Source organism: Anguilla rostrata, chromosome 10, assembly GCF_018555375.3.
Source record: "Anguilla rostrata isolate EN2019 chromosome 10, ASM1855537v3, whole genome shotgun sequence".
NCBI lineage: Eukaryota > Metazoa > Chordata > Actinopteri > Anguilliformes > Anguillidae > Anguilla > Anguilla rostrata.
In genome coordinates, this window is record NC_057942.1 from 38,474,941 (window position 1) to 38,492,345 (window position 17,405).

The 17,405-nt window shown below is 46.5% G+C and overlaps 1 protein-coding gene across 1 annotated transcript; it reads left to right on the forward strand.

Annotated features, from left to right (window-relative positions):
* The first annotated feature begins 213 nt into the window (after positions 1–213).
* Positions 214–5,484, forward strand: fbxo4 (F-box protein 4). The gene is made up of 7 exons (XM_064296933.1): positions 214–600; positions 999–1,225; positions 1,495–1,715; positions 1,902–1,977; positions 2,967–3,139; positions 3,734–3,921; positions 4,647–5,484. The coding sequence occupies exons 1-7, from the start codon at positions 400–402 to the stop codon at positions 4,728–4,730; spliced, it is 1,170 nt and encodes a 389-aa protein (XP_064153003.1). The 5' UTR covers positions 214–399; the 3' UTR covers positions 4,731–5,484.
* Positions 5,485–17,405: the final 11,921 nt, after the last annotated feature.

Below are 17,405 nucleotides of genomic sequence, written 5' to 3' on the forward strand. Positions count from 1 at the left end.
CGATGTTCTGAAGGGAGAATATGGTTAAAAAAAAAAAAAATTTTAACTGTAATAATCACCTGGAACAAAACTTGTACTTATGATTCACCAGCCAGCAATACTGTCAAAATATGGCTTGCAACGTATTCTCACAACACAGCCTGACATTAACGGCACCGTCCTGGCGAGAAACTATAATGACCACAATGCAACAGTTCACTACACGTCAGTAGCATCTGGTGTGCCCTCGTGGAACTTGTTATGGCAGCTGCTGAAACGTCATAAGCTTAACACAACTTCCCACTTCCTGCTTCTTAGACCTGTAAACATTTAAATAGTAACGGAGGAGCATGCACCTTAACATAAGATCATTAGCGACGCGTCAACTATTCAGCGAAAAACGTTGTGAACAGATTCCACATGACCTTAGCATTAGATGACTGGCTGGCTAGCTGGCGAAAGCCGGAGATGTCAGAGACGCAGTGGGGAAGCGAGTCTGCGTTCAGAAGAAGCTTGAGGCAGTTCAGGGAGAAATACTTTCTGCTTTCCCGAAACGCCGCGAGTGCAGGCACCGGGGGACAGGACGAGGATGCCGCGCCTGGAGTTTTGGAGAGTTTACCAGTGAGATAACATAAATTATCCGCTGCTGCTAGTTGGATAACCAGATGACACGTTATATTCACACTACTGACCACGGCTCGTTGGCATAGAGCGTATCATATACAGTATGTAGTGTATGATTCTGTTCAGTGCTCGTTAGCTAGCTTAGCCTAGCCTAGCTGTTTACTGCTTCACTGGGTTAAAGTTGCCCGGCAACGTAACTAGTCACAGTTAACTAATCTCACAGCAGCCATAACTTTTTTTGTTATCGCTACTTTTTGATTGCATGGATTGTTAGCCAGGTTTGATGAGAATGGATGGCTGTGTCGTCTGTGACCTATTTGAAATAAGAAACACGGAGATTTAGGACGATGACGGTGTGACATTTGTCGTGAACCTGGCTCCCTCTGTTTCTGCAGGCAGACATTCAGTTTCACCTCATGAAGCTCCTGTCTCCCCGAGACTTGTGTCGACTTGGGGGAACTTGTCGGTACTGGAGGTCAGTGGTTCGAGATCCTCTTCTGTGGAGATACTTCTTCGTCCGGGACATGCCGCTCTGGTCTTCCATTGACCACACCTCCATGCCGCGCGTGGAGGCGCTGGACGTGCCCCTGCACGAAGATCCCGACCACGACTTCATGGCGGAGTCAGTAGATCTTTTCTTTTTTACATCTCTGCATTTAATCTCTGAATTCATTGTTAAAGTCGCCGTTCTGAAAGTGTAGCTACGTTACTATGAAGATGGTGGCTGTAGGTTAATGGCACCATTTTGGCCGATTTTGTGCATCTGTTCCAATTAAGCTGCTGTTCTGTGCCTCTCAAGAATAGTTGGTTTGAACAAAAACCAGAACAGGTGCACACTGGAATGTAGTAGCTCCCCGCCGGGTCTGATGGTGGTTCTGGCCGCACTGGCAGGTACCTCAGGAGCAGCCCGGCGTGCAGGCGGCCGTGCCGACCCCCGAGGCAGGGGCACGGGGCGGTGGCCTCCTTCCTGCAGTCCCTCTACCTGTCGGCGGAGCCGCGCCTCCTCATGTTCGGGCCCGGCCTGGAGCAGCTGGAGGTCTCGCTGATGAACGTGCTGATGCGCTCCCCGCACGTGCTGCCGGTGGCGGGAATACCGCGGCGGCAGATCAACGGTGCGTTACCGCTCACGCCCACCTGCCCGGGACCTGGGTTGCCAGGATGGAGGAAAACGCCCCTGGACTCTACATTTGGGGGTTTTAATCCTGCATTTTTGGCAACCCTCCCCTGCGCTGGTTGATTGAGTCATTGCCCCGGTACAGAATGCTGTTAATCCCCCCATGCTTCCCTCCCTTTGTTAGGTGTTGGGTCTGGAGTTAGCTTCATGTTCCGTGATCAGCATAAATTCAACATTTTGGTCCTGTACTCAAACAACAGGTGAGTTTACTCGAACTGGACAGCAGAGATGTTCTCATCTAAAGAGATACAAGTTCCCCCTCCCCCTCGTTAATAGTAAAACTCTGATTTCAAGACCCTAAGTCTCAAACCAGAGGCAGACGGTAAAGGCCCACTCAGTAATTTCAGTTGCTTATCGATGTGGGTGGCAATGAAATACCTCAGTGGATCATGGTACTTGTAGTTTTTAAGGCGGTCCATGCTGCGATGCTATAGGCTCATTTTTACAGACACCGGTATTTAAGGGAATGCGCGCAGAGCTTGCTTAACAAAGCCCATGTACACTTTGCAAATTTATAGCCATCCCTGTGATACCGGTTAAGCCAGATTGTGGTAGATTGGTTTTGTGAAGTCATCTAACGCAAGCGAACCCTGGGTGTGTTAAGCTTCCTTCTTAGTACATCGCCCTTAGCTAGTTAGGCATAGTTAATTTGGGAAAACATAAAAACACTGTTCCATTTGATGTCGTAGTTGACAAGTGAGTGATGAGTTAGTTTCCATGGTGATGAGCTGTGCAAGGATTCCTCAAAAATGCTCAGATATCAAAAAACAAAGGAGAAGAATGAAATGCAGAAGACTGAAGATGAACAAGGAAGTACTCTCGGCCAGACGCATATTTCAAATACTTATTTTTCCTTTTAAAGCGCTTTTAATGAGGAACATTATTTGTATTTAGAGAATAATAGTATTCTATTGTACTATATTTTTGTCCTTTTGCTGGTTGTAAGCAATTAGCATTTTATTAGCAACTGACTGGGCCTTCAAGTCATTGGTGCACACATCCAGAGATTTTTTTCTCCTTGATGGTTAATATCAGGGAGAATATTCACCAACAAAGCCAAATAGTAGTGGCCCCCTGAGATTTTGGGTATTAGTCAGGATTTCCTGACTGATCAGAAAAAATGCCATCCTGGAATTTAGCACGACGGACAAAGGAGACTGACCCTGGCGGCCATGTTTGTTTCTGGCAGTGCAGAGCGGGAGAGGGCCCGTCTGGAGCGGCAGAGCGTGCACAGCAGGCTATTCGTCCAGGAGGGTGACGGACAGACGGACAGCCCCGCCTTCAGCATCGCCCCCTTTGTCCAGGAGGTGTGTCGCGCCGTCGACGGGTTCATCTACGTGGCCAATGCGGAAGCTGAGAGGGGTAAGGGGCCCCAACCCGTGGACATGGTGAACACACATCCACCTTCACTTCACACCGATCTAATTCTTTGAAAGAGTTCCTCCTGAAATTGCAGGATTACACACGTGTTATTCTCGCGTGTAAGGGGAAGAGCCTTTTCGGCCTGTGTTCAGGTGCACTGTGTAAGAGATTCTAGCGGTGCCTCCGCTTGGCAAATGCGTTGTCCTCAGGCTCATCTGAATTCTGTCATTGTGCCCGACGTAATCACATTAGCCTTTGGGCCCTTCACAGTAAATCACTGTGATTATAATGAAGCAATCTCCCGAATCGACTGAGGGCAATCTGGTGCCGAGGCGGTCCTGCAAACAAGATTTCTTTTTCTTCTTTCACTTGTAGATGATTTTGTGTGACGAAAGACAGATCACTGTGTTTGATGCAGCTGAGTCCAAAAAAAAAAAAAAGAGATAACGGGTTTGTTGTATTTTAAACTGATTGGTTCATCAGTCGCGCAAACCAATCAATGAAGCGGTTCAGGTTCACGCCATGAGAGGAGTAAAGGGGCGCCCTCTGGTGGCTGCTGGGGATAACGATGCCTGCGTTTGGTCTGTTTTAAAGCTGGAGGGCTCGAGGTGGAACAGGCTCAGTTCCGGGCCATGCTGGACCCGTCCTGGGGCCAGTCGAGCCGGCCGGTCCTGGTGCTGTCCTGTGTGTCCAGGGAGGTGCCAGGCGGTACCAGAACCAGGACCCCCTGCGTTGTTCTGGCCCATCAGCTGGACCTGCAGCAGCTGCAGAACCCCTGGATGGTGAGCAGGGTGGGGGTGGGGGGTTCTAATTTCGGGTTTTATTAGTGGGTTACATTATGAGAGTTTAAAAATGACTGCTTTTGTCAATTTCTATGGATTACATGATCCTGCAAAGGTCAGCACCACCTGCCTTTGTGTCCATACAAGGACTTTGATCCTGTTTTTGCCGTGCGATCCATCTCCCCTTTATAGCAGAGTGTCCGAGATGATTCAATCCTGGAGAAACTAATCAAATCTTAATTCACGTTTGTGAAATGGAGCGAGCCCAAATTTAATTGATGAGATCATTCGGTAAGATACGCATCAAATTATCCTGGAATGTTTAAGCAGCGCACGTGAAAGATCTATCTAAGATCAGGGCTGGGGACCCCAGCAGGCCCTGCGGCTCTCTAAGATCAGGGCTGGGGACCCCAGCAGGCCCTGCGGCTCTCTAAGATCAGGGCTGGGGACCCCAGCAGGCCCTGCGGCTCTCTAAGATCAGGGCTGGGGACCCCAGCAGGCCCTGCGGCTCTCTAAGATCAGGGCTGGGGACCCCAGCAGGCCCTGCGGCTCTCTAAGATCAGGGCTGGGGACCCCAGCAGGCCCTGCGGCTCTCTAAGATCAGGGCTGGGGACCCCAGCAGACCCTGCGGCTCTCCAGGACCAGCGTTAGGGAGTCCCTGGTTTAACCAGCGTTAGGGAGCCCCTGGGTTAATTGATCGGCGAGATCTCGGGCTGTCGTTGCAGGTCCAGGACGTGGTGTGCGAGTCGCTCGCCGGGGTCACCGACGGCATCGGGTGGCTGCTGGGCGCGTGCGGGCTGAGGCTGTAACCACGGCGACCACGGCTCCCAGCGGAGGCTCCGAAGTTTAGCCCACTCGCGGCAAAAATAACCGAACGGCGCCGGTGTTAATGTGCTTTATCCAGGGAATACGTTTAAAAAAACGGGCCTGTACAAAGGGGTGGATCCACTCGTTCTGAGACGGCCCCTACTTACCCCACAGCTGCCATCACCTGACAGGTGCTGTGATTTATGCAAGGTATAAAAAAAAATAAAAATAATAAAAATAAAAATAAATAAAACATTCAACTGCTGCCTGGGTAAACGCAATAGAGGTGTTTCACCGCCCCTCCCAAACCCCCCCCCCCCCTTTTTTTTTAAACTCTGGGTTCACAGAAATTAGAATATCCTGATTTGTTCTCTAGAAAAGCCTGCACTTGAATGGAAATGAAGTGGCTTAAGAAATTACTTTTAAATAAAAAGTTTGGAGTTTGGAGTTTTTTTTTTTGTTGTAAAATCTCTTGTGACTTTTGAATGGAAAACGTTTTTTTTTAATGGAACTATTTTCCCCCAGTTTCCCAGTGACATGCGTAGTGGAATATATATTTGCATTTGTGTAAATAATAGAAAGTGAACATTTTAATTGTACGTCTGTATGAATTACTTGTTCTTCAGGACAAATAAACTTGCTGAATTTTGTGTAAAAATGGGGCGAGTTCAGTGACCGTATGGTCTCCCGGTTTATTGCAACAGGGATGATGTTCGATGAAGTCCAAAGATTAAAGTTTCTGTGCACGTAACATCACTATGGGCATTACAGTTTACATTTGTGTGTAGTACTTGATTATGACCACACTGTGTCACTCTTTTCACATTTTCTGAACTCTTGTTTCTTGTTTTTAATATAAAGCTCTGGTATTTTGGAGTTGACATTCTGCATTATTATTATTGTTATTATAATAATAATTATTATTATTGTTAGAGGCCAGTTCACTCATCTGAAATTACATGGTTATTCTGCGAGGTCCGTTCTTGAAATCTTGAAGCCCATTAGTTTGTTTTTAAGCCTGAACCTTTGAATGTAAGGTTACTATAAGTCAGGATTTAACGTATAAACAAGGAAGATTGGAAGACTTTGTTAAGATTGCAAAAACACATAATTTCACATTACATTATTTTGGTTAGTTTGGATCACATTCAGGGACTATTCGTTGTGTGTGTTTATTATTCACAAGTGTGTATGTGTTTGTGTGCGTGTTCACATTTCACCAGCAACTGAAATTTCCGCTATGATTTTGAACCGAGAAAACAGTGTTTCCCTCTGGCCTTGGTAGCGGTCCTAGTCCGGTCAAAGTATCGCGAGTACAGTGTGTTTTCTCCAGGATTCTGCTGGATAATTTTCCGAGGAAGCGTTTCTCTGTCAACATGTGGAAGCGATTTCACATCTGTGCATGAGCGAGGAATGCAATTCCACTTTCTTCCAGGAGGGGCCAGTGCTGCTATGAAGTGCAGCGACCGTTAATTGATGGCGAGTGCTAAGATTTGTCAGGAATGATCAGACCATCACAAGACTGCGGAGTGCGTTGTCAATGCATATGTTTTGTCCTAATTAACAATGCCCATTATAATGCCTACGTTTGCATTTCAAATGAAATGGTGCAATTCTATTAGTGCTCAGAGAGTTAATAGATCATTAGTGGTTCAATATTTTGCACATATAGTCATTATATAGGCATATTTAAATCGCTATCAGTATCCGTTGTCGCTGTATTCGCGGAATTTCTTGGTCACCCGCTAATTTTTATCATCGTTAAGGGCTTCAGAACGCACATAATTACGATAAAAATAGATGTAAAAAAGTAATTTCATTTCAAACGATCCCCGAGGTCTAACGGCACTGACCCCAGCTCTGGTAGGCCCAACTTAATGCATTCCCTATTGTTCATTTTCACTAAGATCTATTGACATTTTACCTGAGAGCTTACATTTGGTAAGTTCCAAGTAAATCGACATAGTACGTTTTTTTTTTAAGTTCTGTGAATTATCAATATTTTAAGGGGTTAATAATAGAAATGATATCATAATGAACTGCATGTAGGCCTATGCAGCACTTACCCGTTGCCAGGAGAGTAATTAATCCTTACAGCTGTTGCACAGTGACCATTTTCCAGTAGAACGCTCCTCGCAGATGACCAGAGTACGCCAGCTGGGTAATTATTCAGCCAATTAAAGTGGGGATTTGATTTAGATGAGCAGATTTACAGCACCTGATTGGACATCAGGGACACCTCTGTACAGGAGGTTCTGAGCCCATGGGGTCCGAAAGCATGCTGAATTGGGATCCCAGAACAGTATGGTGTGGTTCACTCACGCCCGTGGAGACCTACACAGGGTTCTGCTCCAGTTTTTCTGTACTTTTTAAAAACAAACCAGGAAAGGGGGACGAACTGTAATTAACTGCTTTGATGATTTTAAGTGTCAAGTCACAGTAAAAACATACAGGGTCCATAAAAGCTCGAAGGACAAGAGTGAATGCTGCCGTTTTACCACCTTATCTGATAGACCGCTTCCTATTAAAGTACAAGTATCTTTTTTGTTCAAATTCTCCTTGGGAGTCCTTGCTTAGGTCAAAGGTCACAGTGAAACAGGTATGTAGATACGCAGGGCTCATTCAGTGGGCAGAATTATATTTAGAATGTTCCGTCTTTTGAACAGGATGCTCTGTCTGAACAGTTGTGTGTGCAATAGCGTAGACTCCCCTTGATTGGTGGTGGAGTCGCATACTGCGGAGTTAATGCGCATAATTGGCCAGATTAGAAAGGCTTCAGCCAATCGCCCTCTCAGTCACCTTACCTGCAGTATCCTGCACCTGGAAGCCCCACCGAGAAAAAGAGCATGTGAGCTATGCAGTAGTCTCACCAGTGTTCCCCTCGTTTGAATTCTCAAATTCTCAAAAGTACTTCCTGTCAGCATTTTCATTTTGTTCTTTCAATGTCAAAGAAGTGTCATTATCTAATGATAAAAGTAGCCACTTGCCCTTGGAAAGCCTAAAACTTCAAAAACTTTTTCATAAATTTATTCATTCAATAAACAGCATGCTCTTATTCAATTTTTAATGAAATGAAATTGCAGCAGCTACATATTGAAACATTACCCCTACGTGTTTTTTTTTCCCAGTAGGAATTTGAATTGCCTGCTTCTCTTTTTTATTTAAACTTTTTGTTTCCACGAAAAGGACTGTAAGTGGTTGTGATCTTCCTCAGACAGACAGAGACTGTGAAATCATAATTGGTGCGATTTGGTTGCATTAAGTCCAATTTGAATAAGAGAAAGGACTGTTCTCCTGCTGCGGCGAAATGTGCGGTAATGGAGTGAGCTAACCTTTGGAGGAACTGAAATTGTTTGGTTCATTCCGGCATCTGCTCTTCCACAATGGGGATGTCTCCTGACGCTCTTTACCTATCCAATTACCGCGAAGAGGACCCGCGTCCTCATTGGCCAGGCGGAATCACTCAATAATTGCACATCTCTTCCTGGAGACAGGCAGGAAATAATGAATAAAGACAAAAGGCATATATTTCTATCATGGCCATTACGGAAAAAGAGATCTCGGGCGATAAGTGCACCGACTGGCCTGGTTTTCTTTTTATTTTTTATTTTTTTTTATTCACCGCTGCCGAAATTAAATGAAAAATGCCGTGCTTACAAAACGTCGGTCGCCCATCGGCAAATCGCCGCGGGCAGCCCAAAGGGCCGCCATCTCATCCCGCAGGACACCTCGACGAGCTGATGCAGCCGCCAGGGTCACCCACCCGGCCGCAGGGACAGCACCGCGCTCAAATCCGCACACTGCTCACGCAGAAAATGAGGGCGGATTTATGAGGGACGTCGACCGCTCTCCCTAATCTGAAGCTTCTGTGGCCTCGCACTACTAGGCTACTAAGGTGTAGAACCAGATGAAGCCCCCCACAGACACCCCTGACCCTTTGACGATTGAGAAGGAAAAAAAAATATTATCAAAATGTGACTGGCCAGCTCACCAATGACAGAATAATACACATCTCTGCATTTTTAAGATGGCGTTCAGACGCGTCTTATTCGTGCTCTAGTTGAAGCCATTTGACAGGTTGTGCTTTTGGAACCGGTAGCCCGGGCTTCGCCCTCTCTCCTGATTGGCCGTGGTGCATTTTTGGCGGGAAACTCGCGCGTCAGCGAGCGTCGCTGCCGCGCCGAGCCCAGGCGGTCTGCCGCGGCAGCTCGCAGGAAGCGCACTGGAGCAGATGCGCGCGACTAATGAGGCAATTGGGCTCATTACCAAGAAGCACTTAGCCGTGCAAAGAAAACACGCGCGTCAGATGCGTCTGCCTTCAGCCCAGACAGGGACCGTGTTCGGTGAACCCCGGGACTGCACGAAGACTGCTCGCTTGCGCGCGAGCAGCTAGCCTGCATCTCTCAGTGACCTAGAAGGTCGTTTCTGTTTGATCAGTACTTCCCGTCGGGTCAAAGGGTAAAGGTCAAGCTAAAATTGGAGGAGGAAGAAGTTGGTTTGGCGGTGACAAGCCAAGTCCCACAGCGACGTTCCTACATTAGAGCCAGAGGCTGCTGTGTGTGTGTGTGTGCGTGCGTGTGTGTGTGTGTGTGTGTGTGTGTGTGTGTGTGTGTGTGTGATGGTGTGTGTGTGTGTGTGGTGCGTGGTGTGCGTGCGTTGTGTGTGTTGTGTGTGTGTGTGTGTGTGTGTGTGCGTGCGTGCGTGCGTGCGTGCGTGCGTTTGTGTGTGTGTGTGTGTGCGTGCGTGTGCATGTTCACTCCACAGGGATTTCTTTTTTGCCGTGCTAGACCCATCGACTCATCTGTGATGTAATCGAACCTGGGACCAGATGGCAGTGCTGTCCCAACACAAGGGCACGGAGAAGGGAGGGAACTGCCCTGGGACACATCACTGGTAGGGAGCGGGGCTGTTTCAGAGCACAGAAAAGAAAAGCAGGAAATGACATCATTGCCCAGAAGAGGCTGCTGAAGAGACCTTTGACCTTCACGTGGTCCTACCAGATGCTTTGCCAAGACCGGAACAAAAACAAAAATAACAGTAATGGCTCTTTCACTCCTGTTTGAAGCTTCAGTGCTTTAGATGTTCCTTAAGAAACAATGTTTATCCTAACTTTGAGTGTTTTTATGTATTTATTTATTTATTTTTGTTATGTAAGAAACTGGGTTGTCCAATCAGTGCTCACAAGCTCCTTACTCAGTGGAACAAGCTTGATTGGCTGGCATGGGCTGTGGCATGCAAACCAATTACACACACACAAAAAAAAACAAAAAAAAAAAAAACAGGTGTGTCACCATTGACAACAAATTAGTGATGATTTGTATACCGCCGGGATTGGTTGCCAGGTGGTTATTTTTAGGAGCGAACTCAGAGACAGTCTGTACTGGACATCAGATACTGAGACCCCCTCCCTCTCTCTCTCTCTCCGTCATCCTCTCCACCACATTACGCTCCAGCTTTCCCTCCCTCCCTCCCTCCCTCCCTCCGTCCCTGTTGAGCCGTCTTTCTGAACATCTGCTAAGGAAGTCCGATCTCTTTCACCCGCCCTACATCTATATCAACCGACATCTTCCTCTGACCTTCCCTCTCCCCCCCCCCTCCTGACTTCTCTTCTGTCTGTCCTTCCCTCTAAATCTCTCCCTTTCATATGCGTAAAACTAACAGTGCATCTAACTGAGTCCATTTCCAGAGGTTCTTCGGTTCACATCCATACTCCACCCCCCACCCCCCCGCTACTTAAAACCCCGGCACACATTGAACTCCGCTGCCAAGCACGTCACAGATCACCGCGGTAACCAGCAGGGTCTCCTACACCCGTGGCGACAGTGAGGGTCGGGGCGGCAACCGCAACAGCAGAAAACGAAAAAAAACGTAAAAATGCTGACTGACCTGCGTACCGCGAACAGAACCAGGGTCCTGGGACCCAAACCCAGCCTGCGTACTGCGAACAGAACCAGGGTCCTGGGACCCAAACCCAGCCTGCGTACCGTGAACAGAACCAGGGTCCTGGGAACCAAACCCAGCCTGCGTACCGCGAACAGAACCAGGGTCCTGGGACCCAAACCCAGCCTGCGTACCGCGAACAGAACCAGGGTCCTGGGACCCAAACCCAGCCTGCGTACCGCGAACAGAACCAGGGTCCTGGGACCCAAACCCAGCCTGCGTACCGCAAACAGAACCAGGGTCCTGGGACCCAAACCCAGCCTGCGTACCGTGAACAGAACCAGGGTCAAACCCAGCCTCTTCCAAACAATGGGGGGGGGGCGCCCACACCGGCCCATTTCAGATAAGATTGGACACCCCTGCTCCACACTTTCAGATCAGTCGGGTGAAAATGAAATGCTGACGTACTTGCTCTGCACGTGCTCAGGTTCTGACACGTGACACGGTGACGCCCGCAGCGCCTGAACATTTGTTAGGCTCCATTTAAAATGGCCGTTTGGGCTCAGACGTTTGGAGCTTGGTTTCTAAAATCTGGTGAACCACCAGGAGAAAGAGCTCCAAAGTCCATTCACTTGTGTTGACTTAATTTCCCCCCCCCCTCTCTCTCTCTCTCTCTCTCTCTCTCTCCCTCTCTCGCTTTGGTTGATAACACTTGTGTACCCTGCCTTGCGATAAATTTTGTCAGTGGACTGGCTGGCTGCGTGTACCAACAATGACCCGTTTGTTTGAAGAGCAAGTGTTTCCCCTGTGAAAAATATTCTCAGCGTTTCCAATTAGAACTGGGACCAGATTCCAGTCTGGGTCGAGGCAGAGGCCAGTCTGGGTCGCTTGTCACAAGGCAAGGTCTGCATCGTTTTGCAGACAGAGCATGGTTGTTTTTTTTAATAGACAGACATGACTTGCATAATTTTCAAAAAATAAATTAAGTACTGTATTTTGGGAACCAGGATGAAGGTGAGAGCATGTCTACTGAACAGTACAGTTGGGGTTTGTAGTTTACTTTGTAGTAGTTTGTGGTTTAGTAGTTTAGTTTTACTTTTACTTTGTAGTAGTTTGTAGTTTAGAACTCAGGGGTTGCAGGTTTGATTCCGAGGTGGGGCACTACATCTGCTGAATGTGAACACAGCATTACTACTAAACCTTCAGACCTGCTAAAACACTCTTCCTAGTGAAGTCATGTTGCTTGACTGGTTCGATCGCAACAATAGCCTTATTATCATCAACGGCAGCAGAATAATTACATATCTGACTAGCATATCTTGGTTTAAAAACATATACATTATCTTAGCTGGTTATGCTAATGAGAAAAAGAAATGCTCTTTCAAATCCGAATACAAGCTGCACGTCATCTTCATCATAATCATCATGAGTAACCACGACAACAGGGATGCAGCAGTTCCTTCGGAACAGTCCGTCTCAGAAGTTGGTACCTGATTTATATTCATCGGTTACTGAAACCTTTAGAATACAAGTGTGCTTTTAAAAAACACTCAATTTGCATGATATACTAAATGATTAATAGCGCTGGAGTGCCAATTAACTTTCCCCAGATACCCTCTGAGGTTCACCCCCTACCCCAACACTCTCTCTTTCACACACACACATACGCACACACACAAACAGCCCACGCTAGCATGTCTCTTAGTGTCCGCGTACAAAATGCTCTTCAATTTACATCAATTTCTCTTTTCAGTTTCTTTGCAAGGACCTGTCTCGTTAGGATCAGTATCCCCCCCCCTCCATAGGATCACTGTGGCAACCGTGGTCACTATCAAACCAACAGAACGCAGTTTACCCATCTTCCACACTTCTGCCGATTGGTCGATTTGTCACTTGACGTGACAATGTTACGGCATGATGACACGTCATATACAAAAAAATTACTTTAAGGAAAGTAAAAGTAGCCCCTTTTTTGGAAATCGCTCGGTAAAAAATGCATCCATGTCACATATTCTGTAAAGCTATTAAGTTTTGATGCTTTTGCTTTTAGAGGCAAACAAAAAGTCCCCAGAACATCTGGAAGGGTGAGCTATCCAATCAGCGAACAGACTGCATCTTCCCGCTCACCAGTGACCCCCTGTGGACAGTTGGGTGTCAGCAGTCTGCCTGCAGAAGCTACATGTGAAATGTCCTCCTCTGTGTCAATTGGACTGTGCGGTACGAGGAAGCAGTCAATTTTACAAATGGCTCTAATTTTTCAGCTCTAAATCAGTGGTGCCCAGCCCTGTTCCTGGAAGATCAACCACCCTGAAGGTTTTCATTTCAACCCTAATTTGGCACACCTGATTCTACTAATCCCCTCAGTGAGATCTCTAGCAGTTGAATGAGGTGCACTCTGTTAGGGCCGGAGAGAAAAACTAGATCTCCAGGAAGAGGGTTGGGAACCACTGCTTCAAATTGAAAACTATCTTGTCAGAATAGGCATTTTATTTACTTGATTTATATGAAGAACAGTCCCAGATGCTGACATACTTCAGCAAGGTTTGTTCATTTTTGCCTCATTCTGTCATTTGTTTGGATGACGTCCAAGCTGACATGTAACATATTTCACTATGATTGGCTCATGTACAAGCTGAAATGGAATGCATTTTCCTTTGATTGGTTTCCCTAGTAAAAGATTCCCTCTGGGGTAAATAAAGGTAAAATAAAAATAAGATGCACTTGGAGATGCTCAACCAAAACTCAACCAAAAGGCTTCAGTATCCAGACCCCACTCCAGCGTAAGGCTCTCAGGCGACTATATCACACGGATCTAATGAAATAATCCTTTCTGGAAACGCCGTGCATGACTCATCCACAGGGTCAACGGGGAAAATGAATTTATCGCAGATAAGAATATTTATACAAGAGTAGCCCATGCACTCCTAGTTAAGTTGTTCCCTGTTGTCAAGGTTTTGTTCAGTACAAGAGGAGATTACGCAAGCCATGCTGCTCATCAGAGAGAATTTTTTAAAACGTTCTCAGCCAACCTATTTTTTTTAATACCATCACCATCATCAGCATCAGCAGCAGCGTCAACATCCACAACAGACCCTTAGCCAGCACAGATGAAGAGGCCATAGTCTAGCCACTGAAACAGGTGACACGAACGCACCTGCCGTCCCTAAGAGAAGTGGCCAGACATACATGTCAGGTTGAGATGACACGCTTCCCCTGACACTGCCTACCAGATCTACCGGGCCTTCTCTAACTGAATAAGTAAAAAGCAGCACTTTCAAGTTTTATCTTGACTTCCTGATGAATAAATTAGCAATTCTGTGAAAGACACGCTACATGTTCCACTTGGTGCATCCTGTTATTGTTAGACAGAAACACAGTACAGCGTTACATGTCTGGTTGACATGTTTAAGAAACACACTCTCCTTTCAGTGCTGGTTATTATTGGTGGTGGTGCGTTTTAATTCTTCTGTTATGTTTATATGTATGATAGCATAGACATAATAATTCAACTTTTATAGATCATTGACATCTTCTGAATGTGCTTTGCCAACCTTTGCTGTCCTGCCAATAAAGCATTGCATTGAATTGAATTAGAGAGAGCGAGAGAGAGAGAGAGAGAGAGCGATATTAAAAACTGTCTTTATTGTCACAATTCCACCACATATACAGATGACGATCAAAATATAATAAGATCATCTGGCAGCCCTGCAAGGAGAAACAAAATCATCATAAAACACAACACTACTGTGCAAGCACTAAAAATGAAGGTCCAGCCTCTCGTCCCCATCGACTTGACACAGGGCCCAGTCAATCCCCCACAGGAACACAAACTTTGGTACATTGTACACAAGTGAGTACTACGAAAATAACCCCCTCGGACTCGCTGCCAGTGGAACCCCTCAGAACATAGCCTGCCTCCACAGACCCTGTCCCTCAGCCTCAAATTCTTCCCACTGAGCCAAGTAGCCAGCTCGGCCTGCCCAAAAATAAAACTGAGCAAGCACACTTCTCCCCTTCCCTGACACCCTGTACCTTGGCCCCCGTATATATACACCTGCCCCATCTGCCCCGAGAACTGAGTCCCCGGCCCTGTACAACGAGGGGGGGGGGAGAGACAGAGAGAGAGAGAGAGAGAGAGAGAGAGAGAAGGCAGAGAGAGAGAGAATATAATGAACAGAACAGGCCAATCCACCCAACCAGGCACGGCATTTACCTGCACATATATGGAGGCAGAGAGAGAGAGAGAGAAAAGGAGGAAGAGAGACAGAAAGAGAGAGGGGGTGAGGATGAAGAGCAGAGCGGCGATGAAGACCCGATGCGTTTTACAGAAGGCCCCAGTCACGCCCCTACACGAGCGCGCCAAAACTCCCAGCGGCGCGTTGGCTGCTCGTCCCTCTCCGCGTTCCCCCCCCTGCCTCCGGTAACGCAAACATCATTACCCGCCTGTAACCACGGCGCGGGCGGGCAGACCGACTCACCCCCCTTGTACCTGCTAGCCCCAGGCCCATCGCATCAGCCTCCGAATCTAATTAATGCCTGCCCGCTGACATCACAGCTAAATGGATGTGTTCTCGGGATGAACCCTGGCCCAGTGCATCCTGGGAGGCCATCCACAGGTTCACAGGGTTTTTTTCCTTTTGTTTCTTAGCAACCTCAACAGTAACAGATTCTCGATGGATCAGAATTCATGAGACTGTTTCCTTTGAAGTTTTCCCATGTCAAACAGGGTCCTGGTGACATTTTTTTATTCACAATTTTTTTTTGCTTTAAGAGCCTATCGCTATTCTGGTTTTATTCTTCCCAACGAACACAATGCAGAGATTATGCCAAGCTGTTAATTAATTTTTAGCAAAAAAAAACAAAAAACGAATCATTCACATCTGTATAGTACTTTAGGCTGATTCATTCTCAAGAGAAAAACATCTTGTGTCAAATGCTCCTTTCAGATCTGATTGCCCCGGTGGAAACGTTAATCATAGCTTCATTAAAGCCAGATTAAATAGCAATAAAAATCACGACCATAATTAACAGTGAGAAGGGTAGCGGCTCCCCTCTCCAATAGCCGTACTCAAGAGGGGAACGAACTGGAATCAATGTTGAATAGGGCACACAGTAGGGATCAGAGCAGAATTAAACGTGGCACAAAGTCAAACCAAAAGAACAGGAAGAATGCGTCCGAGGCAGTCTGACCTTTGAAAACCTCTCCCCGCTCGCGTGGAAGCAACGCTTCAATCAAACACCCCCTACCTTCAACTTTTTTTTTGGTCTTCATGCGTCTCGGCCGCATGGGGCAGACCCACCCACCCAGAAACAACCGCCCTGCTTCCAAATTCACAGAGCGGGATTATAGAAGTGCATACTAATTTCTCAGCAAAAAAAACAAAAACAGCCTGCGGGACGTAGTCCGTACCACCCCTATCGCACCCCAGGGGTGTCCTAATTCGAACCAGACAGTTGAATAGGGACCGGAGTGGGCGACAGCTTAGGGCAATGCTTCGCCCCCCCCACCCCCCCCCCGAACTCCCCCAGGTCTTTTATTGCGAGAATCTTAAGAATGATTTGAAAGACAGAAAAGGAGCCCTAATCAGCCCCACTTGGTCCTTTACTTCATTATTCCGGAAAATTCTCGTTTCGGAAAGATCGATAGCTGCGTCCGATTGGCACTCTCCACCTGGAAGGGGTGCTATCGGCGAGGGGTAACCGTCTGAGCGAAACCAAACGCTGCCTTCATGCCCCTGCAAAAACGCGGCGCTCGGTTCAAGCCTGTTTTCAGAGTAATGAAATGCGGGGGTGAAATTCTGTCTAGACAGTTAGCAGGCTGTCGATCATTCAGGACACAATAAGTTTGTGCGGGGGGGGGGGGGGGGTAGGGTGGGGTACACTCAGCATCCCCTGTCTCAGTTCAAACCTTGTCTGTAATGGGAGATTGTTGGTAGTCAGCCATTTTGCCACGGTATTCCATTCATTTTGACACGGTGTCATTCCAACATCACATTCAATGAACTGCTCCAAAAACTTCGTTCGGACAGATGAGATGAATATTTGGAGGCCCCACACGTCCCCACGCCTTGTTTAACAGACTTGATAACATTCTGTCCAATCAGAACACCCAAAAAAAGTGCTGCCCAAAAAGAAAACCCAGAAAGAGAAGATTATTATCCCTGGCATACCTTGCTGCAGAGCTTTTAGCATTATCAAAATGAGCTCTCCTTACACTCTTCTCCACGGTTCTGCTCTTGGCCTGTGAATCCCACAAATTCTACGCCAGACAGAGGATTTTAACCTTTAGCGATTGAATAAACAGTTCCCAACTAAAAAAAAAAAGATGTTGATTTCTTGGAATGCTACAGTACAAGTTTCACAAAATGTTAATGTATCCAGGTTCCTTGGATGTTCCCAAGAAACATTACCATAATGCTCAAATTTTGACATTGCTGTTATAAAAGAATTTGAACTGCGGATGGTACAACAAACAAATCTTTCACCGTTTACACTTAGAACATGATTAGCATCCCCCATGATTTTTCCCATGAATAAACAATATTACCAGCGAGTTTGAATACAACATGCCCCGATTGGTTTTTCTGTGAATTTGACAGAATTTGTTTTGAACAACGAATATGTTCTAGGACTGTTTGGGTGAATGCTTGTCATAATATTAACCTCGCAAAAAACAAGAATGTACCCTATTTGTTATAGCTGGGTGAATACAGAAAGTCATGTTTTAACCTTGTTCTGAAGTTTATAGATTTAGCTATTTAATAATTCCCTGCATAATATTGAGATGAATCATCAGA